This window comes from Diceros bicornis, chromosome 19, assembly GCF_020826845.1.
Source record: "Diceros bicornis minor isolate mBicDic1 chromosome 19, mDicBic1.mat.cur, whole genome shotgun sequence".
In the NCBI taxonomy this organism is placed as follows: Eukaryota; Metazoa; Chordata; class Mammalia; order Perissodactyla; family Rhinocerotidae; genus Diceros; species Diceros bicornis.
This window is the reverse complement of record NC_080758.1, coordinates 29,799,973-29,826,007: the sequence shown is the minus strand read 5'-3', so window position 1 is coordinate 29,826,007 and position 26,035 is coordinate 29,799,973. Positions and strand designations below refer to the sequence as shown.

Sequence of the window (26,035 nt, the reverse complement as noted above, 5' to 3'; positions counted from 1 at the left end):
AAAAGTTTCATCCATGATTTCAAAGGATTTCCCAAAGACGAGGAGTTTGCAAAAATCAACAAGGCTGTAGTCCAGATGGCAAATAACTTCAGCCAGGTTGTGGATGAGGATGATATTGAGGAGCTCCTAGAGGTGGTTCCTGAAGAATTGACTGATGAGGAGTTGGAAGTGGAACAGGAATGTACAGCTGAAGAAGAAGCAAGAGAAAAGGAAACTGCAGAAGAAGAAAAAGAAGAACCCCCAAGAAAATTCACAATGAAGAGTTTTGCAGAAGCTTTTGCAGACATCAACCAGCTCCTTAAAAAGTTTGAAACCATGGACCCCAACACCAAATGGTTTTCATTGATAGAAAGGAATGTTCATGGTGCGTTATCTGCTTACAAGCAAATCTATGATGAAAAAAGAAACAAACCAAGCTAACTACCACAGACATACTTCTGGAAAGAGTGACACTTCGTCAAGGAGAGCCTCAGGCAGGTCCTTCAGGAGGTGTTCCAGAAGAAGGCATTGTTATCACAGGAGAGGTCAGCTTGTTGTGTGTTGTTGCCCCTGAAGACCTTCCAGTGGGACAAGATGTGGAGGGGGAAGCCAGTGATATTGATGGTCCTGACCTGTGTAGGCCTATGCTAATGTGTGTGGTTGTGTCTTAGTTTTAATAAAAACGTTTAAAAAGTAAAAAAAATAAAAATAAAAATTATTAAAAATAGAGAAAAACTTATAGAATAAGGATATAAAGAGAGAAAATATTTTTGTACAGCTGTACAGTGTGTTTGTATTTTAAGCTGTGTTGATACGAAAGAGTCAAAAAGTTAAAAAAATTAAAAAGTTTATAAAGTAAAAAAGTTACAATAAGCTAAGGTTAATTATTGACTAAAGAAAAATACTTTTTATAAATTTACTGTTAGCCAGCGTACAGTGTTTATAGAGTCTACAGTCGTGTACAGTAACGTCCCAGGCCTTCACATTCACTCTCCACTCACTCACTGACTCACCCAGAGCAACTTCCATCCTGCAGGCTCCATTCATGATAAGTGCCATATACTGGTGTAACATTTTATTATACTGTACCTTTTCTGTGTTTAGATATATTTAGATACACAAATACCATTGTGTTACAATTACCTACAGTATTCAGTACAGTAACATGCTCTGCACGCTTGTAGCCTAGGGGCAATAGGCTGTACCATAGAGCCCAGGTATGTAGTAGGCTGTACCATCTAGGTTTGTGTAAGTACACTTTGTGATTTTTGCACAGTGATGAAATCGCCTAATGACACATTTCTCAGAACGTATCCCCATCATTAAGCGACACATGACTGTAACAGCAAATTAAAAATTAAATACAGCTGTGATAAATGCTATGCGAGAGAAGTACTGGAACCCCTGGGGGTGTCAGGGTGGGGAAGGCTTTCCTGAGGGAGGAACTTTCACCCAAGACCATGCTGTCCAATACGGCAGCCACTGGCCACACGTGGTTGTTGAGCACTCGAAATGTGGCTGGTGCCACGGAGGAGCTAAATTTTTAATTGTATTTAATCTTAATTAATTGAAATGGAAATTTAAAAACTGAAGCAGTGTAATATAGATATATATTTTTTTTGTTAAACACAACTGTTTTGTTTTGGTAAGACTTCATTTCTCTTTGTTGAAAATTTGAAACACTAAGGGAAAAAATAATGTAAAATAGCACAGTATTTTTTATATTGTTTACAAGTTGAAGTGCTATGATTTCAGGTATTGGGTTAAATAAAATATATTAGTTCAAATTAATTTCACCTGTTTCTTCATACTTTTTCAATATGGATGCTATAAAATCTAAAACTCCCTTCGTGCCTCATACTGTAGTTCTATGGACAGAGCTGAGCTAAGAGCAGAAAGGTGTGGGAGAAGTTAACAGGTAGAAGTAGCGTGAAGGGTATGGGAGGCAGGTCACATTTCTTAGGATGGAAACACATTTATTTAGCTCCTGTTTTATGCTCAGGAATTTAGACTTCACTTGCATAAGACTCAGTCACAGGCAGATGTCACTAGCTTGTTGTGACAGATGAGGAAACTGAGGCTCAGGCTGGACCAAGGTCCGGTGGCTGGTGAGACCACGTCATTGAACTGTCTTCACTTTGCAGGGGGGCCAACCTGAACTGGTTCATTGGTCTGTGAGCGCTGCTTTCACCTCTGCTCTGTCAAATTTCTCCTTCCTGCCTCTCTCTGGTCTCTTAGGCAGAGCCCACATTTCTGCACACTTGCAGAAAGGGACCATAGATGAATCATTTTATAAAACTTTTCTGGAAAAGCTATTCTGTGTCAGGCCCTGTTTAAAGCCCAGTCCAAACCAGGTTGGTTCCAAATGTCAATATCACATCCAGTGTAGTGTCAATATCACACCCTCATTCCCTCACCACAGCCAATGCTGCCCCCAAGCCTCCACCTAGGGATCTGGAAGGGGTGGAGGCGAAGCGTTCTCCTGTTCCCCTTCCCTTCCCTCAATTGGGTCGCAGGTGTGGATCCTTTGGTGGGCCATGTGTGTGTGTGCATGTGTGTGTGTGCATGTGTGTGCATGTGTGTGTTCATGTGCTGTGTGTGTTTTAGGGGGTGCCAGCTGCACAGCTCTCTCATGTATGATCTGATCCAGCTTCACAGCTCCTGCCCCTGGAGTCCATGCTGCCAGGTCTTGCTTCTACGGCCATCTCGAGTGGGCTATCGACAGGATGCTCTGAGCTCTCCGAGGACCTTGCCCCTTGCCACTCTGCATGGGGAAAGTTCGGGCTGCTCCCCTGCTACCCCACCCCTCTGCCCTGATGTCTCTCTTCAGTTCCTTTTTCTCGTGCTCAGGGCAGCAAGTCCACTGTCTTCCTCAGAAGACACCTGGGGAGGAGAAGCCGGCCTCCTCCGCCTGCAGGCATTCCCATCTCCAGAAGTTATCTTCTCAGGATGCCTTGCTTCGCTGAGGCAGCAGTGGGGGTTGTGAGGGGAGAAATTCCGTAGCAGTCTCCCCTAGGCAGACTAGTCCCCCACAGTTAGCTGAGTGTACAGAGCATGGGGCAATGGGATGGCTGGGGGCGCAGGTCGGACTTTGCTGCTTTTTATCAGCCCTGAGAACATACCTGGTCCCAAAGGTTCATTCGTTAAGACTCAGTACCTACTCTGTGCCCAGACAGTGCTGGGTGCTGGTTATAGCAGCGAACCAAAGACAGTAATCCTCATGGCAATCGTTTTTCACAGGGAAACAGATCATAACAAATAGGTGTAAATGTCAGGGCTGGCCATTGGGGAAGCCAAATCGAGCAGAGTAAAGGGATGGAGAGGGAGCAAGGGGAGAGGCCACAGCAATGGCTGCTGCCTTTAACATTCATCTTCCCCTAACTCGGAGCCTGGTAGAAAATTGTGGCCAACAGAAGCCCCAGCTGACACGATGCGAGCCTAGTAAAGTGGTGGGGCAGGGACTGAGTTTCCCATCCATGTTCTTCCTTTGTTATAGTTCGTCGTACATGTCCAGGCCCACTTCACCAACCCTTCCTGGACCCATCCCATCCTCTCTGTGGTCCCAGAAGCCATCCCTGAGTCTGGGCCAGAGCAGGCTCTCCATCAGTCTGTTCAGCGTGGAGGAGGCTCACCACATCAGAGGGAGATCTGTGGCTTGATGAGGTGGGTCGAGCCCAGCGCCTTCCCACACTGGCTTGTGGGGCATTAGAGATAGTCAGCACCTAGGCCAAAGGCAGCAGTCACCTCCCCAGACAGAGACCTCATGCCTGAAGTTTTGGGGTTTGGAAGGAAGCCTGGGCCACAGCAACCACTTCTCTCACTGTGACTCCAACCACTGCTTCCAGGCCTGGGGGCGAGTGGGTGGCCCAGAAGTGCGTGGCCTGCCCCATGGTCTCAGGAGACCAGGCAGTGGCTCCTGGGCTCATGTAGAGCCTCATCCTGGGGTTGGCGCCCGGCACGGACCAGAGACTCTACGAATCTCTTGCCATGACTACCACACCTGGGCAGGCCCCGGGATCCCTCCTGCCCACCCTTGTGCTGGGACTCATAGGTGAGTCTGAGTCTTGCCCACAGAGACCTTCAGAGCAGGCAGGAGGACTTCGGGGATTAGAATCCAGCCACCTTGTGTTGCAGATAGGAACCCGAGGCCCAGAGCACCTAGCTGAGCTGTGTGCCTGCCAGCCAGGGGGCTGTTTTGCATCTTTTCCCCATGTGGACCTTGTGAGAAATGGAGATGATGGGAGCTTGGGGGTCAAGAGGAGGACGATGTGATACAAGGGCGAGGGGCCAGGGGATGTCAGGGAGTGAAAGAGGAGACCACCTCCCACCCAGTCTCCCTGACATCAGTTCCAGTCTGGGTGGCTACCAGATGTAGGTCAGAAAGGCCGCGAGTGTGGGAAAGATAGAGGGAGAGAGGAACCCCTGAGTGATGATCTGAAGCCAGGCAGACCTGCTTAACATCCCTTCTTAGCCATTGACATGTCATGTGTGACTTGTGTAAGTTCCTAAACCTCTCTGAGTCTCTGTTTCTTCTTCTGGGAACTGGGGACAATAATACCAGCCTCCCACGGTTGAGATGCAAATGAAAATGAGCACCCCACGCCTGAAAGTGTTTTATAAACCACAGGGAGCTGTGTGCGGGTGGGGTGATGATTATCAGAGGAGAGGAGAGCATGATGCGGAAGGTACCAGAGCTCTGTGCCAAGAGTACATGCTCCCACGGCCTCCAGAGCTGCTCTCATCACCTGTCACCCTGTGTTGTCAATGCTGGTTTATCCACCCCCAACACTCACACACACACCTGACAAGATCCTCCTCGAGGGCAGGGGACCCATCTGACACATCTCTGTGTCTCCAGCACCCAGGTCCCATACTGGCTCAGAGCAGGTGCTCAGAGCATGTGGTGAAGACTTGGAGACGTCCCTGCTGTCAGATCTCTGCCCTGAGGGGGAGGGCAGACATCACCCTGCTCAGGCATCAGGCTGGGGAAAGGTGAGTGCGGCCTCTCACCCAGCCCCTCTGGGCAGAACGGCTGGGAGGGTCAGGGTGAAAACCTGGGCATTCTGCCTGAAGTGTAGACAGCAAGAGGTCAGGGACTCAGGGCAGCACTGGATGAAGGGGAAGGAAGGGAGGACACCTTAGGCTGGAGAAAAAACTCGCAGGCATTCCCCCCTAAATTCCACTCCTCCCACCCTCCCCCACACCCCCACCAAGAAGAGGGAGCGGGACCTCCCTTCCCCAATTCCATACAATCTTCAGGTTGAAAGATCTCCACCTTAACACTTGACTGCAGGAAATGGCCGAGATTAAGTTAATGACTGTTTGGCACCAAAGTGCCTTCGAGGAATGCTATTAAGCAAGACTGGTTCAGCTGGAAGTTTTTGGAAGTCAGTCTTAAAGAGAGACCAGAATTCTTGACTCAGCTGGGAACAGGGTGGGTGCAGGTGCGGGATTCTCATTCTCTCTACTGCTCAGTGTGCTGTCTCTCTCTCTCCTTTCTCTACCTTTCTTTCTCTCTTCCTCCTCTTCTTCCTGCTTCTCCTCCTCCTCTCCTGCCCCTTTTCTTTCTCCTCCTCCCTCCATCTCACCGTTTGTGTCCTCAGATGACTTTCTCCACTAGGGGGGAGCTGCCCACTAGAAGTTCAGACCCAGAGGAGAGCACTGCTTTTCTTGGTCCAGCTTGGATCCGCTTGCGAGAATGAATGACTGGCTTTTCCGGAGAAGGGAAAATGAGGATTGGCCAGGCCTGGGTGAGCCAGAGGTAAGCAGAGGACTGACAGCTCACCAGAACTGCATGAAGTGGGCAAGGACAGCTCCCCACAGGAATGTGAGCCTCTGTGCCTGCCTGTATTATAGCCATGTCACTACCAGTGAGAGGGTGGGCAGCATGCCGGGCTGGCAGAACAACACATCTTCACAATAGGGGCTCTGACCTGCATTCTCTCTCTCCCTGAGAGAGCTGGCCTTCAGCTGCCTGCTATAACAATTCTCGGGGATGATCCCATTCACCATTCAGTTTTTCTGTGCCCTTTTTTGTTGTCCAGCAGAAATAAGAAAAATGTGCACCCAGCAGGATATGCAGATCTGGATGAAAACCTCCAAACTGGTCCTTTCTGACGGGAAGCAAGTTACATTGGTTGCGCAGTGACAGTGTCCCAGTCTTCACCCTCCTTGGAATTGGTGATTCTTACCTGACATGTGCAGAAATTCCATCCAGAGTGTGTGCATCTCACGTGGCTGGAGAACTGCCATATGTTCAAGGGAGCTGAGCAACCCACATCTAAGCAGAATGGCGATGGGACCTACATCCTGGAAAGACCGCAGTTGGTGAATCTGTCGGTGCAGGAGTCTGAGTGGGTGCTCATCTGTAAGGTGCAGCATGAGGCACAGCCTCCCATCCAGGTCAACCTCATATCGTCTGCAGCAGGCTACTTACAAGCCCATTGTTAGCCCAAGTAAGCTCACCTGTACTCAGCTCTACAGGTGAGCAGCTGGTTCGCCTATAATGGTCTTATGCATCCCTAATTAAAGCTATCTTTAATGCTTTCTAGTTTATGGAATCTTTTTTTGTGCGTGTGAGGAAGATCAGCCCTGAACTAACATCCATGCCAATCCTCTTCTTTTTGCAGAGGAGGACTAGCCCTGAGCTAACATCCGTGCGGATCTTCCTCCACTTTATGCAGGATGCCGCCACAGCATGGCCCGAGAAGCGGTGCATCGGTGCACACCCGGGATCCAAACCCGGGCTGCCAGCAGCGGAGCGCACGCACTTAACCCCTATGCCACGGGGCCGGCACCTAATTTAAGGAATCTTTAAAAATTATGGTTATTGTTTTTGACTTTTTGTTTTTGTTTTATAGTGGTTTTTGACTACTGTATAGGATTGTAATTGAGTTTTAAACATCAGTCTTATACCCCATAAGCCTATGAAACTCTCTTACTAAAGCTAATAGTATGGACATTCTTTTTATGTGCAACTCTGATTACATTAATCTAATTATCTAAAATTAGTTTCTACACTTATCAAAAGTACATACACACACGCTTTGAGAGTCAAATAGTCCTACAAGTTCTACAGATGAAAACTGGAGTCTTCTTAACGTCTCATTTTCCACCTCCCAGATGCAGCTATTTTCAACTTTTTAACAGATTATTTTAGATTTTACGGCCCTATTGCATCCAATTCACTTATATTGCTACTTCTTGAATCTCACTCTTAGGCATTATTTATTGAATTTCCACTATGATGGGGAGGTTATAATGTTCTGTTACTCTTGACATCATGCCATACATGCACACCCTCTATTCCCCATCACCCTAATATAATTATACTATAATTGTGGATGACTTACTACTCAGTGTCTATGTTATAACGACTATGAGATTGTTGTTTATGCTGAATCTTGTAACATTCCCACCTTTTACTTATGCTGGTCCTCGTGTGTGTGTTTGTGTAACCACCACCATATCAGGATCAGAACAATTCCATGACCACAAAGGTTTGTCTTGTGCTGGCCCTTTAGAGTGACACCCATCCACACCATACCAAACCTCTGGCAAATGCCTGTTTTCTCTCTCTGTAATTTCAAGAATGTTATATATGCAGAATCATACAGTATGTGACATTTTGAGACTGAACCTGTTCACTCAACATAATGCCTTCGAGAAACTTACAAGTGTTGCACATATAAATAATTCATTCTTATTGCTGAGTGGTACTTACTTGCAATGGATGCACCACAGTTTGTTTTGCTCAGTTATTATTGAGCATTTTGGATGTGTCCCAGTTTTGCTATTACAAAGAAAGCTGCTATAAACATTCATGCGTGGGTTTTTGTGCAGATATCAGTTTTCATTTCTCTGAAAAAAATGCCTGGGAGTGTAATTGCTGGTCATATAACCCACTTCCTCTCCTGAAAGAAGTCAGGAAATGATTCTTTTTGTTGACAGGAGGAAGCATTATTCTGCTAGGCCTGTCCATGTCTCTCTGAAAATAGAAGATGAGTAACTCCTCAATTGTAGCTGCCTTCTCTGCCTGATTCCTGTTTCACAATCTAGAAGCAGGAACTGTCTAGAATCTGGAAGAAAGTTGCTGTCACAGCCACGTCACCCTGTCATTGGCGCTTCCTCTTATGTGACTGGAGGCGGGCCTTCCCTCCTCTCCACAGAGCACGGAAGTCAGGGTTCTCCCCAGCACACACACTGGGACAGAGCAGGCTCCTCAGGCCTCCAGGATGCCTGTCCCTGCCTCCCAGCCACTCCCCCCTCCTCCTTGCCTGCTGCTGACTCTACTGCTGGGACTAACAGGTGAGCATTGCTTGGTGTAGTAGCCCTTCCCTCTGCCCCTGGACTTTTAGGGCCTCCAGGTAAATATGGGTACAGCCCAATGCTACCACAGGTGGCCCAGGACCAGGCACCATCTGAGAGCATGAAATCAGGGATCTGAGTGATTTCTCTGTGGATCTATCACCTGCAACTGGTCACCATAGGCGTCGAAACAGATGGTGCTTCAAACAGCAACAAGGACAATTTTGTGTGCATTAACTCGTCTAATCCTCACAGCAACCCTGTGTGATAGCTATGATGATTATCCCTGATTTACTGATGGGGAAACTGAGGCAGAGTTGGAGATGCCCAGTGTCATCTACCTAAGGCAGTGGAGCAGCCGGGATTCAAGTCCAGGCCGACCAGCTCCAGAGTTCATTCCTTTTTGTGAGGGGAACTAGCCCTGAGCTAACATCCGATGCCAATCCTCTCCTTTTTTCCTTGAGGAAGATAGGCCTGAGCTAACATCTGTGCCCATCTTCCTCTACTTTATATGGGACACCGCCATAGCATGGCTTAACAAGCGGTGTGTCGGTGCACGCCCGGGATCCAAACGCAAACCCCGGGCCGCCGAAGTGGAGCGCGCACTTAACCGCTTGCGCCACCGGGCCGGCCCTCAGAGTTCATTCCTTTAACCACGTTATGCTGCTCGGCTTCTCAGTGGAGGCTGATTGCAGAAAAATCAGAAAGTACAGAGAAGCAAACAGAAGAAAAGTCATCACCATCACGCCCCTGACAGATCACCAGAGTTCCACTTCTGCTGTGTGTACTCGCAAATCTTTGTTAATGATGTGTTGGGTGGTTCCTATGTGTCAATTGTTTTCCTGAGTTAATATATATAACATATGTTATGATTTCATTTAATCCTCCAAACAACCTTGTATACTAGTGCTAAGCCACACTTTTATATCTATTTGTGAATGCATGTATTTATGTGTGTGTGCATGTGTATGAGTTGGTGTGAAGAAGTACATACACACACACACACGCGATTTTTGAAAAAACTTTCCTTATTGATTTCTTCAAATCATTTTCAGTCTATATGAGATACACATTGAACAGATGTTTAACTTTCCCCGTCTGGCAGCCAACATCGCTCCTTTTCTACTTCTGTAAATTTAACCCTTACCCTCCCCAAACTCTTCAGAGAAGCAAACCTTCCCTATTTGTGTGTTACTAACTTGGAGTCCTTCTTCCATGCTGGATAGAGGTGAGGAGGAGAGATGAGGATAAAGATACAGAGACTCCTGCTTATCTGATCTGTACTATAACTATATTCATATCCATATTCATATCCATATCTTTATCCATATTCATATTCTATCATGTAATGTCAGCTGAAGCCTCCATGACCTAGGAATCTAATGAGTAATTACTATAATTTCTTGAACACTCCCCATGTCCAGACACTGTTGGAAATGCCTAGAGCTGTTATCTAATGTGATCATTACATCCAAGGTAGATACTCTTGTCACCTCTACCTTACAGAAAGAAAACGGAAGCACAGAGAGGTTCAGGGTCTCTCAATGGTAAATGGCAGAGCTATGATTTGAACTCAGGCAGTGGAGCTCATGGGTCTCATCATAACGCCACCTCCATCCTATGAGATTTCTGCAGTTTCTGCAACTGAGTATTGGGAAGGATGGGGTGTGGGGAAGAGGGTTTGTGGTTTTCTTCTCCTGGGCTCTTCTGCTTCCTGCATATATGCAATTTACTTTTGTTTTTCACCAAGTCATCTACTTGGGAAACCGAGTTTCTGACAGAATTTCCATAAAGATTAACCACTTTAAATAGACTTCAGGGTCTCAGGGAGGCGTCACACTGGGCAATTCACACATCATACAAATATTAATTGGATACCTACAATGTTGCGAGGAGCTCACATGGGAACTTGGGGTGCATTGGTGAATGAAAGAGACAAAGTAGTTGTCCTCATGGAGTTTATATCTTAGTGGGGAATTTACAGTAACAATAGACATAATAAGTGAATAATGTAGTGCAGTAGAACGTGATAAGTGTTAAGGAAAAAATTAAAGTATAGCTGGATAACAGAATTGGGAGTCTCTGTTGGGTGGGATGTATTTTAAACAGGTAGTCAGGGTGGGCATCCCTGAGAAGGGGAAATTTAAGCAAAGAGAAAAAGAATGCGCAGAAGTGAGCCATGTGGTGATCTGGGGGAAGAGCCTTCCTGACAGGGAACAGCACGTGCAAAGGCCCTAAGAGTAGGATCTCCCTGCTGTGTTCAAGGATTTGGGCTTTTGCTCTGAGTGGCGTGGCTGTCATTGCAAGGATTTGAAGAGAGAACTGACATGAATTTTACATTATTCTAGCATTTGGTTGAGAACAGACTACAACAGGACTAGATAGAAGCAACTAAGAGCGTTTAAGAGGTCATTGCCTTCATGCAAAGAAGAAGAAGTGGCTTGCGCCAGGACAGTAGCTAGTAGAGGTAGTGGAAAGAGGCCAGATTTTGGATGCGTGCTGGAGTGGAGCTAACAGGATTTCCTGATGCATAGGATTGGGATGGGACAGGAAGACTCCTAGGATTTGGGGCCTGAGCATCTGGAAGAGTAATGGTGCCTCAGCTGAGATACAGAGGGCTGTGGGGGACATTCAGGAGTTCTGTTTGGGACATGTTAACTACAGACTTTATTTCAATCCAAGGAACATGGCCATGGTGGTTGCACATACAAGTCCAGAGTTCAGGGGAAAGGTCTCAGCCAGAGATGTAGCTACGGGATTTAGAGATACACAAATGGCAGAGGTTTTGCCATTCCATGGCTCCTTTCGACCCTCTGTTCCCTCTTCTCTCCTCCCTCCTCTATTCCTTCCATTTCTCCCTCCGAGATTCATTCATATTTCTCCCCATTTTTGTCTTAGCAGTTCCCATCTTCGTCTGCAGACTTAAAAACCCAAACCACCTGATGTTCTGGGCACACCAAAGGACCTGCCCTGGAGTAGCATGTGCTTCCTTAGGAGGCAGGTTTGGTTACAAACAGGCTTAGTGGTGGGTTTTACCAGCTCACACTCTGCAAAGCTGAACACAAATTTTCTCCCTGAGGAGTAGCTAAGAAACAGAAAAGATCACAGCATTTATTTGTGGTGCCACAACAGCCTGCTCCTCTGATTGATATCCCTGCCACCAGAATTGATGCCTGTGTTTTAGGACACTTCAAACAAGAAGGAATGCTTTTCTATTTCTCTGTATATCCAGAAACTGGCTAGTCCCTGAGGCAGTGAAATGGAACTGGAAATTCTTGCAGATGCAGTTCAGTGATTGGTCCAAAGGTGACTCGTGTCCCTTCAACGTAACTCATTGTCCAAACACAGTCAACCACCCACAATTCTTTTCAAAACACAAGTTTGAAGTCTACTGCTTCCTTGCTTGCTCCCACAGCGGTATCTTTAATCTATCAGCCTTTGCAAGCACACGTTTTATCTGTTTCCTTGAGTCATTTAGTCCAATTCAAAAGCTCTACATGGGACTATCACCTTGTTTTAGTACATATTTTTGATTGTGGTAAAATATACATAACAGAAAACCTCCTATTTTAACCATTTTTGAGGATACAATTCAGTGGCGTGAAGTACGTTCACAATGTTGTGAAACAAGCTCCACCATACATTTCTAGAACTTTTCAACATCCTAAGCAGAAATTCTATTCCCATTCAACAGAAAATCCCGTTTCCTTCCCCCTGCCCCTAGCCCCTGATAACCTTTGATCTACTTTTTGTATCTGGGCAGTTCTCTGTTCTAGGTATTTTATATAAGTGGAATCATATATTTGTCTTTTTCTATCTCGCTTATTTCACTTACCATAATATTTTCAAGGTCCATCTATGTTATAGGACATTTCAAAATGTCATTGCTTCTTAAGGCTGAATTACTTTACTTAACACATATGTGTATATATACCATATTTTGTTTATCTATTCATTTCTTGATGGAAATTTGGGTTGTTTCTACTATATTTTGGCTATTGTGAATAATGCTGCCATGGACATTGAAGAACATGTGTCTAAATCTCAGCTTTTGATATATTGGGGTATATACCTAAGAGTGGAATTATTGTGTCCATATGGTAAATTCTATATTAAACTTTTTAAGAAATCGCCACTGGTTTCCACAGTGGCTGCACCATTTATATCCCTACCAGCAAGGCACAAGTGTTTCAATTTCTCCACATCTTTGCCAATGCTTGTTTTCTGTTTTTTATTTTGTTTTTGATAAAAGCCATCCCAAGAGTTGTGAAGGAGTATCTCATAGTGTTTTGATTTGCATTTTTCTAACGACTAGTGTTGTTGAACATCTTTTCATGTGCTTACTGACCATTTGTATATCTTCTTTGGAGAAATGTCTATTCAAGTCCTTTGTCCATTTTTTAATTGTATTGTCTGTCTTTTTGTTGTTGAATTGTAGGAGTTCTTTATGTATTCTGGATATAAATCCCTTATGAGATATATGCTTTGCAAACATTCTCCCCCCTCTGTGAGTCCTTTTTTCACTGTCTTGATAGTGTCCTCTGTGCACAAAAGTTTTTAACTTTGATGAAATCCAGTTTACATATTTTTTTGTTGTTACCTGTACGTTCGGTGTCATATCCAAGAAATCATTGCCACATCCAATGTCATGAAGGGTTTTACTATTGTTTTTTCTCAGAATTTTATAGTTTAACTCTTATATGTAGTCTTTTATCCATTTTGAGTTCTTTTGTGTTTCTGGTGTCAAGTAAATGTCCAACTTCATTCTTCTGCATGTAGATATCCAGTTTTCCCAGCAGCATTTGTTGAAAACACTGTCCTTTCCCCATTGAGTGGTCTTGGCACCCTTGCTGAAAATCACTGGACCATATATGTGAGGGTTTATTTCTGGGGTTTCTATTCTATTCCGTTGGTCTCTATAACTGTTCTAATGTCAGTACGACACTATGTTGATTATTGTAGCTTTGTAGTAAGTTTCTATATCAGGAAGTGTGAGTCCTCCAAATATGCTCTTCTTTTTCAAGGTTGTTTGGTGATTTAGAGTCCCCCGAGATTTCATATGACTTTCAGAATGGGCTTTTCTATTTCTCCAAAAGATATTTCTGCCATTGAGATTTACACAGGGATTGTATTGAATCTGTAGATTGTTTTACGTAATATTCAATACTTATCTTAACAATATGAAGTCTTCCAATCCGTGAACACGGGATGTTTTTCCATTCATTTATGTCTTCTTTAATTTCTTTCAGCAATGTTTTCTACTTGTCAGTGTACAAGTCTTTCATCTCCATGGTTAAATTTTGATGCTATTGTAAATGGAATTGTTTGCTTGATTTCATTTTTGGATTGTACATCACTAGTGTATAGAAATGCAGCTGATTTTTGTCTGTTGATTTTGTATCCTGCATCTTTGCTGAATTCATTTATTAGCTCCATTAGTTTGTGTGTGTGTGTATAATCTTTAGAGTTGTTACATAGAAAATCACGTCATGTGCAAACAGAGATAGTTTTACTTCTTCCTTTCCAATTTGAATGTCTTCACAATCTTTCTTGCCTAACTGCTTTTTCTGGAACTTCCAGTATTGTGTTGAATAGAAGTGGTGAAAGTGGGCATCCTTGTCTTGTTTCTGATCTTAGGGGAAAACCTTTCAGACTTTCTCCATCTTGTATGATGTTCGCTGTGGGTTTTTCATATATGACTTTATCATTTTGTCATTTTGTGCATTTCCATCTATTTCTAGTTTATTGATTGTTTTTATCTGAACAATGTTGACTTTTGTCAAATGCTTTTTGTACATCAAATAAGATGATCATGTGAGGTTTTTTCTCTTCATTCTATTAACATGGTACATTACATTGTTTGATTTTCATAGGTTGAACCATCCTTGCGTTCCAGGAATAAATCCCACTTGGTCATAGTGTACAATTTTTGTTAAATGCTGTTAAATTTGGTTTTCTAATATTTTGTTGTGAATTGTTGCTTAAATTTTCATAAGAGATATTGGTCTGTAGTTTTTTTAAGTGCATTTGTCTGGTTTTGGTATTAGGATAATGCTGGCCTGTATATGAGTCTAGAATGACTCTGAATAAGATAGGAACACTTCTTTCCTCTTCAATTTTTTGCAAGAATTTGAAGAGGATTAGTGCTAGTTCTTTTTTAAATGTTTGGTAAAATTCACCAGTGAAGCCTAGTGGTTGTGAGCTTTTCTTTGTTGGGACATTTTTTGCTATTGATTTCAATCTCCTTCCTAGTTATAGGTCTATTCAGATTTTCTGTTTCTTCCTGATTCAGTCTTGGTAAATTGTGTTTCTAGGAATTTGCCCATTTTATCTAGGTTATCCAATTTATTGGTGTACACTTTTTCACAGTACTCTGTTATAATCTCTTTTATTTCCGTAAAATTATAGTAGTGTCCTTTAATTTGATTTTAGTTATTTGGGTCTTCTCTCTGTTTTTCTTAGTCAATCTAGCTAAAGGTTTCTCAATTTTGTTGATTTTTTTGAAGAACCACTCTTGCTTTTTTTGATTTTCTCTGTTGTTTGTCTATTCACATTTTATTTATCTCTGCACTAATCTTTATTATTTCCTTCCTCCTGCTACCTTTGGATTTTGTAATTATTTTGCAATTCTTTTTCTAATTTCTGAAGGTGTATAGTTAAGTTATTGATTTATGATCTTTCCTCTTTCTAAATGTCTGCATTGACAGCTGTACATTTCCCTCTAGCCCTGCTTCCACTGCATCTCATAACTTTTGGTATCTTGTGTTTTGGTTTTCATTGGCCTCAAGGTATTCTCTAATTTCCCTTGTGGTTTCTTCTTTGACTTGTTGTTTTTTGCGGGTACGTTGTTTGATTTCTTTATATTTATGAATATTCCATTTCTCCTTCTGTTATTGATTTCTAGTTTTATTTTTCAAACTATTTCTCCAGAGCACTGCTTGAATAGCCCTTTTTCCAAATTCCAATGAGTTGCCTTGTCCTTCACCTTGTGAGACAATGCCACACACTTAGGTTTCTATTATGGCAAATAGTTTCTGAAAGTTAGCAGAGATGTGTGTGGGAGACAGAACATTGGCCCCTCAAAGAAGCCCATGTCCTAATACCCAGAACCTGTCAATATTTTACTTTACCTAGCAAAAGAGATTCTGCATGAGTGACTAAGTTAAGATGTTTGATATGGGGAGATTATCATTGATTATCAAGGTGAGCCCAATGCAACAAGAGTCCTTATAAGAAGGAGTCAGGAAAGTCAAAGATTGACAAGGACAAGTGACAATGGAAGCAAAAGGCTGGAGTAACAGGAGTAACAGGAGCAATAGGAGTAATAAGAAGTGACTGGAATAAAAGGATCCAGGGGTAAAGGAATGTGGGCAGCATCTAGAATTTGGAGGGCAAGGAAGAGAGCTTCCAGAAGAAATGCAGCTTGGCTGACCCCTGGATTATATTCCTGTAACAGCAGTTGTGTACTTCTGACCTCCATAATGACAAGTCAATAAATTTCTGTTGTTTTAAACCACAACGTTTTGGGTAATTTGTTACAGCAGGAGTAGGAAACTATAAAACATGATTATGCTGTGGAAAGTAATCCCAGGAACTTGAAACAGTGTTTTAGATCTTATTTAATCTACATGTTCATTGTGTGTTGGGAGCTGAGCCATCACTGCCACTCAAGTATCCAGGTTGGTGGAGCAGACCCATCACGAGCATGTGGATCTCTGTGGAAGAGGGAAGTTGATCCATAGATGTTCTTGCAGTGAAATGCGTATCCCACAAAATTCCTTCATCACTTCTGCTGCAAACCAGTGGTCTAAAATACTTTCATGGTCCCACCCAACGCCAAGGTCCAGAAGTGCAACCCTCCATGAGGCCAGAAATTGGACATCCAGAATATTTGGTGAAGCACGAAACTCCCAGAGAAGGCTCAGGCACTCAGACCCACACTCTGCCGCGTCGCTCAGCCTCTCTGTGCCTCAGTTCACCATCTGGGGTAGTCTCACATGACAGGCTCGTTGTGAGGGTTACATGAGGTTTGGTCTATGCAACGTGCTGAGCTCAAGGCACACTCATTGTGTGCGCTCAGTCAGAGAAAGCTGCTGTTGACAAACACTTGAGAAAACCCACAAGATCACATAAGGATGAATAAATAACGGGTCTGTTCCCCTCCAGGAGTGGCAGGTGAGGAGCTGCAGGTGATTCAGCCTGAGAAGTCAGTGTCTGTTGCAGCTGGAGAGACGGCCACTCTGCGCTGCACCATGACCTCCCTGCTCCCTGTGGGGCCCACTCAGTGGTTCAGGGGGACCGGGCCAGGCCGGGAGTTAATCTACAGTTTCAAAGGAGGCCACTTCCCCCGAGTAGAAAATGTTGCAGACACCACAAAGAGAAACAGCACGGACTATTCCATTCGCATCAGTAACATCACCCCAGCAGACACTGGTATCTACTACTGTGTGAAATTCCAGAAAGGGAGCCCTGATGACGTGGAGTTTAAGTCTGGACCAGGCACCCAGCTCACCGTGAGTGGTGAGTACAGCGTGGGCCTCCTTCAACCCCTGGTGCATGACAACAAGTCAATAATAACGCCCTCCATTCTTTGAGGAACAAGAATCAGGTGTGGCAGTGGGTGCTTATATTCAAGATCTGATTTCACCCCCTTCCACAGATCAGGAAAGTTGAGGCCTGGAGAGGTCGTGCTAGTTTCTCAAGGCCCCACAGCTGGTAAATGGGGGGAAAAGTCTGAACCCCCATCTGCCTGGCTCCACAGGCCTTGCCTTTTCCATCCCATCCAGCCCTTTGTTCCAGGGATGAGGGAACTGAAATTCTGAGTGACTCGCCCAGTCATAGGGCCAGACCTCGCCCCTGCCCCCAGAGTGCCCCTCAATGTGGCCGAGTCTTCCTTTACTCAGCACTTACTGAGCACCTACTGTGTGGCAGGCTCTGCTCTGTGCTGTGGAAGCAGCAGTGGACACAGCAGGCAAAGGCTCTTCTCCCAGGAGGCTCACGTCCTCTTCCCTTCCTGAGAGGATAAATCCATGCAGGGCAGGGAGGGAGAACGTGTGTTTCTTCATTTCATCCTCAGAAACGTCAAACTGAGAGGAATCCCTAAGAGGCCCAGACTCTATTTACTCTGACAGTCTGGCTGCAGGAGATACACATAGGTTGGGTGTTTGCTGTGTGTCTGTCCAGAAAACTCTTGTGTGACTCAGGGACCAACTCACACAGTCACTGAAAGCACTGGGCAGAGCTGGGCCATCTCAGATGTCCCTCACCCAGGGAAGAGGTTCCCCACATGAGTGTGACTCACGGTTTCCCCGTTGAGGCAGCAAAGATGCTGATTTAAGGTTTTCTACCAGAGGCCCAGGATCCTGAATCCTGGAATGTCAGCACAGGAAAGACCCTTAGACCCATCCGGCCCCACCCCCCATGTCTAGATGGGGAGCCTGAGGCCAAGAGATGACAGAGAACTTGCCCACGACCACATGGCCAGTGAGTGAGGGGAAATCCATGCAGGGCAGGGAGGGAGAACGTGTGTTTCTTCATTTCATCCTCAGAAACGTCAAACTGAGAGGAATCCCTAAGTGGCGTTTCATTCCTGAAACTGATCTGATTCCAGGCAGGCTCCTTCTTGCACAGTGTTGGGCACTCTTTCCATCAAAGAGCCTGGTGCATAGTAGGTGTGAATAAAATTTCCTTACTCCAAACTGTTTAACAGCAAGCCAGACTTCTCCTTTTCATCAGTTTCCCGAAGGTTTAGAATGCCCCTCGCATTCAGACACTGAGGGCCGAGGTAACTGGGGAACTCTCCCTACCTTCGACCACATCATCTCCAATCAAGCATTTCATATCAGCACCTAGAGCTGCCCATTGTTTCATAACCTCCATCATATGGAGATAACATCCTTCATTCTACAGTCTTCTGTCCATGTATGTAAGTTGTTCCTGACCTTAGGATATTAAAACAGTGCTGCAGGGCATAACGTTGTCCACGCACCACCTACTCAAGGGGGAGAGGCCACTGGAGGTGGCATTACTAGGTCAAAGGGTGTGTGTATTTTAATTTGTGTGGATATTGCCAAATTTCTCTCCTAGATGTGGTAGCAAGCAAGCCTCCAACAACCCCTGGGTAGTGGCAGGGAAGGTGGCTTTATCTTGATTTTGCAGATAGTACTGAAGTTCCCAATGGTGCGTCCCTTGCCTGGCTCATCACAGCTAGTAAGTGGCTCCACCGCCACTCAGATCTGCTGCCTCCTAGTAGAGGGCTCACTCCTTGTCCCCAAGCTACCTGCCCAGATGATGCCCTGGACGAGAAAGGAGGGAGGTGGGAGGGAACAGGGAGCGGCAGCATGCCACACCTGTGTCTCCATCACAGCATTTACTCTTATAACCAGTGCTGTGAGGGAGGGGCCATCTGTTGCCCTTTTACAGATGACGACACTGAGGCTCAGAGAGGAGACCTGACTGGTGAGCAGGCAGGGGAGCCAAGATTGAACCCCAGCAGCCTGACTCACAGCCCCTGCTCTGCAGCCCCCCGCTGTGCTTGTCAAAGTGTGGAGAAAGCTCCAACCTCTCCTCTAAATCTTGTATGTTCTGTTCTTCAGCAATAAGCATTAAAAAAAAAAAAGTCCTGTGGGGGAGGCGGGGCTACCCTACAACCTCAGATCAGACAGATCCTGCCAGTGTCTCGTGATGTGCTGAACCTGTTCCTAAAACACAGGGCTCAGCACACGTCACAGCACTGAGGAGTCTCCCCCATCGCTGTGACGTTGTCTTTCACTGAGCAGTTCACGGGAGCAGCTCTGGGAAGGGTGGTGTGGACAGAGCGGAGAGGGGCCGCTGCACTCCAGCAACACCGTGCAGCCCGACCCTGGCTCAGCAGACTGAGGACGAGGAGGGGGAGGCATTTCCCAGAGCTGCTGGGGCCCTGCGTGAGCAAGAGCTCATGTTCTAGACCTGTTGTCAGGAGCCCGTGTCTTCCATTTGACGCTGCAGGGTCCCCAGGCCTGGGCACTCCAGAGGCGACTCCTCCTGTAATTGCTTGAAGTCAGGAATCCCAGAGGAGAGGGAGGGTGGTGGTCAGTGGGGCTCATGGAGGAGGACACTTGCTCGGTGATGGACATGAAAGCCTGGGGGCCACAGGAGGTTCCAGCTAGGATGCAGTGTGGGGAGGAGACAGTCCCTTAATTTCTCTCAGCCTCAGTTTCCCCATCTGTAAAATGGGGATAATCATGGACTCCTGTTACAAGAGTTGAAAGGATCTGAGGTGCTCTGTCTAAATCACCCAGCACAGAGTGGCACCCCCAAATCCAGGTGTTACTTCAAGGTGTGACCCAGTTCCCTTTGCTGGGCCTCAGTGTCCTCACCTGTAGAAGGTGGATGATTACACAACCTCTGCAGGATGGGATGAGGAATACAGGAACCTGGAGAGAGCAGACCCTCAGTGTGCAATGGGTGTTGTCACCCCAAAGACATGTGGTCTTGGACAAGTCAGTTCCCTGAGTCCTTGGTCTCCCCATCTGTGAAGTGGGGGTAATAACTGCCACCATCGGGGGGTCCGTGAGGATTGCAAGGATGTCTAGAAAGCCCTAGACGTGGTGATGTCAGGGTGTTACTGAGGGTCAGTGTGTAGTGGTTGAGATCATGGGCAGAGCCACCTGCCTGGGCTCACATCCCAGCTCTGCCACATCCCGGCTCTGTGACCTTTGATGAGTCACTCCCCACAATGGGCCTGGGTGTCCTCATCTGTCAGTGATGGCACTGACCCCACAGAGCAGCAGCGGCTGGAGGAGGAACGCTTGTGGTGCTGAGAGCAGTGCCTGGTGTGCAGTCATGTTCCAGCAATGTCAGCTATGATGTGCGAAGTCATAGGACCTGGGACGGGTCACTTTCCTCTCCAGGCCTCAAGTACAAATGGGGTTTGGGGATGGGGTTGGGTGCCTTTCAAACCTTGGCGGCTCATTAGAATCACCTGGAAAATGTTGACAAAGACTCCCAGCCCCTGCTTCACCCTGGGAAATCTGATTTAATTGATCAGACATGGGTCTGGGCAGCTGAATTATTTAACTAGTCCAGAGGACTGTGCTGCACAGCCGGGCCAGAGAAGACCTCAGCTAGACATTCTCGGAGGTCACGGAGGAAAAGTTGTATTTTTCCCCCTGACAAAGGTGGTTCCTCTTGCTACTGGGGCTGTGATAACAGCTTTAGGAGTGTGGGCTTCAGAATAGCAGGTGCCAGTGACAGCTCTTTGGAACCCAAGAAAATAAGCCCGAATGGAGTGTCCAGGACACCCTCCCAGGAGTACCTGGGGCTGATAGTGGCTTCCTGCCCTCTCCACCCCGAAGTCAGGCATTTCAGACACCTCGTTCAGATCCAAGCTTCATCACTGGGGAAACCTTCCCATCTTTAAACACGTATGTGTCTAACAAGCTGGAATCCCCGCAAACACTCGCTGCTCAGTGCTGAGCCATCCCTGCCTTGGCACACCACGTTGCCACTGACGACATCTGTCACTTTCAAAATGCTCAGCTTTCTGTAAAGAGGTGATCTACAGTGAAACGCCTTTGATCTTGTGTGTGTTTTGAAAGCCAATTCATCAACTTGTTTCCTGAGGGACTTTTTTTTTTTTAAAGGGAGAGAATCAGAATTTGGGGGTTTCTACTGCTTTTTTCATTTGTGTTTTGCATGGAAGCTTCCGGGAGCAGGATTTGAGACTCTCTTGGTGCCTCTGCTATGCTTTTGTTTTAGGTAGTTTCAGAACTAGGAATGACCACACCATGTCATAATAATCACAGGTATTATTTATTAAGCACCTACTGTATAAAAGGCTCTGGGTTTTACATACATCCTCATCCCCCTACCAAGGTGGTGTTTTGATCTACTTTGTACACAAACAGAAACTGAGGCTCAGGATAAAGACAGAGATGCTAAAACGAATCAGTCGTGTGTGCAGTGAAATGAGCTCTGTCCTTACCCACTGTGAGCCCTTGGCCAGCCCTGTTCATCCTTCAGTCTCATCCCATAAATGGGACCACAGTGGGGCCTCCCTCACAGGGCTGGTATGAGGATTAAGGAGCTGAGGGGCCCAGAGAGATCAGACAGGGTCAGGCTCCCAAGATGCTCTCGATCAATGGTGACTGATCACAGCATCTCATCCCTCTAGGAGCATCGGGGCTGCTGGTGTATTTATGACGTGACTTATTCAAGCGACACCTCCTTACTATGTCCTCAAAATGTTTGATGAGCTTTAGGAAGCAAGTTTATTATTTACAAAGGTAAATATTTGTAACATTTGCTGTCTTCCAACTGTTACAGAAGGCATTGGGTAATAATTAACAATTTGGAGACATACTAGAGGACTCGTCTACAGAGAGAAACTGCCCTCACTTTTGATTCCTTGAATTGTGTATGTTTTCAGCACACAGGAGGTGGCTGCTTCATAGGCATGTCTATCTGTTCTGATTTAAAATGATTAAGAAATTGCCCACCTTTGGCTTTCTCAGCATCAGTGATCTTTGTTTTCAATGAAAAACCGGCCCAAGGGAAAAATCCAGATTCAGAAAAACACCCCTTCACCACTTCCTTTTCAAATTCAGAGATTGGTATATTAGTCCTACTGCAAAATTAGTGGAAAGAATGAGAACTGTGGAGTAAATTCATAAATATCTGCAGGAAGAGCTCTGGATATAACGTAAGTCTGGGTTAAAGACAGATTTGTGGGGGTTTTTTTGTGTGTGTGTGTGAAATATCTTCTGTTTTATTCAAAGCAAAAATGCTTCCACTACCTGACTTAACCCTCACTGCAACCCCAGGAAAGAGAGATGCCTGCTGCCCCATTTCACAGATGAGGAACTGGGATGTGCCATGGCCATACCTCTGGTCGACTGGCCAGCCTGGTTCCAGCTTTCATGGCTGTCCCGCTGTGCCACTGCTCCCCTGCATTTACTTCTGTAAACGCTTTCTCCAAAGTTGGTAAGGTTTCCAGGGGAGGCCAGCTAGGAATAATTAATACAGAATGAGACCCATCAGTAATTTTGTTCCTGTGTCCAGATTGGTGGGAAATCACCTGGCAGAGCAAAGAAGGTGAAGTTTGAACTCAGGCCTGGAGTTGCGTGTCTGCCTGCCCCTTCCTCAGAGTTCACCCCTGGGAACCCGTGTGTCCTCCTCTGTAAGATGAGGATGATGACCCGCCCTCCCCGCACAGTTAGAAGGATTAAAAATATTAGATGTGAAAGTTATTAACAGTGTCACATGCTTATGGTCAGTGATATAATCACAGTCATGTTTATTGTTTATAAATGCTCCTTTTGTAGCCAAACCCTCTCCCCCCGTGTTATCTGGCCCCACGGCGAGGGCCACGCCTGAGCAGACAGTGAGCTTCACCTGCGAGTCCCACGGCTTCTCCTCCAGAAATATCACCCTGAAATGGCTCAAAAATGGGAATGAGCTCTCAGCCTCCCAGACCAACGTGGACCCAGAGGGAGACGGCGTTTCCTACAGCGTCTCCAGCACAGCCAAGGTGGTGCTGGCCCCGGGGGATGTTCGCTCCCAGGTCATCTGCGAGGTGGCCCACGTCACTCTGCAGGGGGACCCTCCTCTTCGTGGGATGGCCAACTTGTCTGAGACCCTCCGAGGTAGATGCCCCTCACTCCAGCGCAAGCCCCCACCTGCCCCCAAGCCCCCAAGCCCGCTCCTCCCTCCGCTGTTTGCTCCAGGCCTGGATTTCCTGGAATCTAATTCCTGACCGTCGTTCCCAATCACCAGGCACCTGGATGTGCTGGTCACTCACCTGTTCTAATGGCAGCTGCCAGGTGAACACCTGCCACGTGCCGAGCTCTGTGCTAGGTCACGTCATCTACTTTACCAATAGCAGCTCCAATTACTGAGCACCTACTCTAAGCCCAGGCCCTACCTGCTTGGTGATTTCATTTATTTTGCTACAGTTATTATGCTCCCAGTGCATGCCAGGGGCTGTGCTTGTTGATTTCAATTATTATGACCCTAATAGGAGCTACCAGTGGCTGAGCACCTACTGTGTGCCTGGCACTGTGCTTCATGATTTCATTCATATGCAGAGAGTCCCCTCAGTGTTTGAGCGCCTGCTGCATACCTGGCATTGTCCTGGATGATTCCCATCCGGGGTGTTGGGTGCTAAGTTACGGAGCCCTCCTCTGTGATCTGTCTGTTCCATAAAGTCAGAGCATCTGCCTTGTATTGTTGCAGTTCCACCCACCTTGGAGATTTCCCAACACCCGACGGCAGGGAACCAGATGAACGTGGTCACTTGTGAGGCGAACAAGTTCTACCCCCAGCACCTAAAGCTGACCTGGTTGGAGAACGGAAACGTGTCCCGAACAGAAACCGCCTCAACCCTTATAGAGAGCAAGGATGGGACCTTTATCCAGATGAACTGGCTCCTGGTGAACTCATCTGCCCACAGGGAGGATGTGGAGCTCACCTGCCAGGTGGAGCATGATGGACAGCCAGTGGTCACCAAACAGCATACCGTGGAGGCCTCTGCCCACCAGAAGGAGCAGGACACAGGTGGAACACCTGGTGAGGCCTCCACTCCAACTGACCTGATTCCTCATCTTTTTTTATGTTGAAAGTAGTAATTAATGATTATTATTGAATAATCTAGAAGTCTATAAATATAAAGTAGAATTGGAAGTGAGCTCTCCTCCCCTAAATCCCACAATCCAGGAGTCACCACTGGTAAGAGTTCGGTACATATCTTTATAGATCTGTTGATATCAATACATGTTAAAGAATCAAGAAAGAAAGGAGGGAGCTCATCCTGTTCATAGCGTCCTGCCTCTTTCTTTCTCCACCTAACAATGGTTATGTTCACCATCCATGACAGCCCACCTCCCTCCTCCTTCTCTTTCTAACCTCTGCCTAACCTCTATTCCATCCTAGACTTTTCCATCCACATCAGTAATGTCACTCCAGCAGATGCCTTCACGTCCTACTCTGTGAAATTCTGGAAAGGAGTCCTGAGGACAAGGGGTTTGAGTCTGGACCAGACACCCAGGTGACCATGAGTAGTCACCGCCTGGGCCTCCTTTATCCCCTGATTTCTGACAATGGACCAGCAATAATCACAACTGCTCACTGCACATTTAGTATATGCAAATTCCAGTTCCTCTGTGATCTCCTTTCCTGCTTCAACCATCCCTGAGAGTTTGGAGGTTTCCAGAAAGACTTGAGGAGCAATGGGGAGAATGTTGTTGAAGACTTCTTGCCATTAGACCAAGTGATTGGGCTAAACTCATCAGGGTAAATCTGAATTCCTGAGGAGAGACACCACCAGCCTGTACAGGACATATGTGCTAATTAGAGACACATTCCCCCTCAGCTGGGCATTGTCCCAAGGACCTACAGAGTCCTCATTTCTATGAACAAAATATGTCTTATTTCTCTCTCAGGTAACATCAGAAGGAAGTCGAGTCAGGTTTCCAGGAGTCTTTACTCCAGAAGACCATTCAAAGGGCCATGTCCTTTCCAACATGCCCTATGTTGTTGTCCTCATCTGCTGGGTCAACCCTGGGACACCGAGTGTCTGTGAGCTTACCTGATAGAAAGTAAAGATAGGAAATTGTCTCATTTCCCTTAAAACAAGAGGCATACAGAAGTCGCAGAATTGTGTCGACTAATAACTTAGTCGTGCATACACATCCAGGTGCAAATGGAGTTCACTATTGTGTGGTCTATGATTAAGGACATTGGTTTTTCTACAAAACCAATGCCATCACACACTTAATAAAATTAACAATAATTCCCTAATATTATCTAAAATGGAGTATACATTCACATTTCCCCAAATTTCTTTTATAGCTGTTTTTTGTGCACCAATATTGGTTTTAATTCATCTGTAAATGCTTGGTAGAATTTCCTGTGAAACTATCTGGACCTGGAGAATCCTTTTCAGATTTGTAAAGAGTTTGAAGAGGTTGGGGCTATTCAAATATTCGTTTAATTATGGGTGAACTGTAGTAGGCTGTGCTTTTTCTGTGTGTATGTGTGTGTGTGTGTGAGGAAGATTAGCCTTAGCTAATATCCGATGCCAATCCTCCTCTTTTTGCTGAGGAAGATTGGCCCCGGGCTAACATCCATGCCCATCTTCCTCTATTTTATATGGGATGCCACCACAGCATGGCTTGACAAGCGGTGTGTTGGTGCGTGCCCAGGATCCAAACCTGTGAACCCCAGGCAGCTGAATCGGAGCATGCGCACTTAACTGCTACATGACGGTGCCAGCCCCTAGGTTGTGCTTTTTGAGGAATTTGGTCCATTTTCTCTAAGTTGTCATATCTGCCTGTAGGGTTGCTCACAATCTCCCCCTTATTATCCTTCTGAAATCTGCAGCGTCTGTAGTGAAGTCCCCTCTTGCATTCCTGATACTGGCAATGTGTCATTTCTGCTTTTTTCGTCATCAGTCTTGCTAGAAGTTTTTCAATGTTATGGATCTTTTCCAAGAACTTGCTTTTTATTTCAGGGATTTTCTCTGTTGTTTCACTGTTTTCAATTTAATTGATTTTTCTCCTCTTTTCTTTATTATTTCCTTCCTTCTGCCATGGGTTTATTTTGCTCCTCCTTTTCTCCTTTCTTGAGAAACTTATATGACTGATGTTACACTTCTCCTTTGTCTAATGCCATCCTGGTCTCCTCCTGTGCTGGACAGTCAGGAGAGTGGGATCTAGACCCCTGGCCGCTGTGTTCTCTCTCCAGTGCTCAGAGATCAGGCCAGTCTGCTTCC

General features: G+C 45.8%; 1 protein-coding gene across 1 annotated transcript; it reads left to right on the top strand.

Moving 5' to 3' along the window:
- The first annotated feature begins 8,213 nt into the window (after positions 1–8,213).
- On the top strand, positions 8,214–23,882 carry LOC131418201 (signal-regulatory protein beta-1-like). Its single transcript, XM_058562197.1, has 4 exons — positions 8,214–8,286; positions 16,453–16,806; positions 22,590–22,910; positions 23,500–23,882. Exons 1-4 carry the CDS (start codon positions 8,214–8,216, stop codon positions 23,880–23,882), a joined length of 1,131 nt encoding a protein of 376 aa, XP_058418180.1.
- Positions 23,883–26,035: the final 2,153 nt, after the last annotated feature.

Excerpts from the sequence above, each read along its gene's own strand:
- LOC131418201 (XM_058562197.1), top strand. The coding sequence starts at position 8,214 with ATGCCTGTCCCTGCCTCCCAGCCACTCCCCCCTCCTCCTTGCCTGCTG. Across the intron at positions 8,287-16,452 it reads TCTACTGCTGGGACTAACAG|GAGTGGCAGGTGAGGAGCTG; the intron begins GTGAGCATTGCT and ends GTTCCCCTCCAG. Across the intron at positions 22,911-23,499 it reads CTTGTCTGAGACCCTCCGAG|TTCCACCCACCTTGGAGATT; the intron begins GTAGATGCCCCT and ends GTATTGTTGCAG.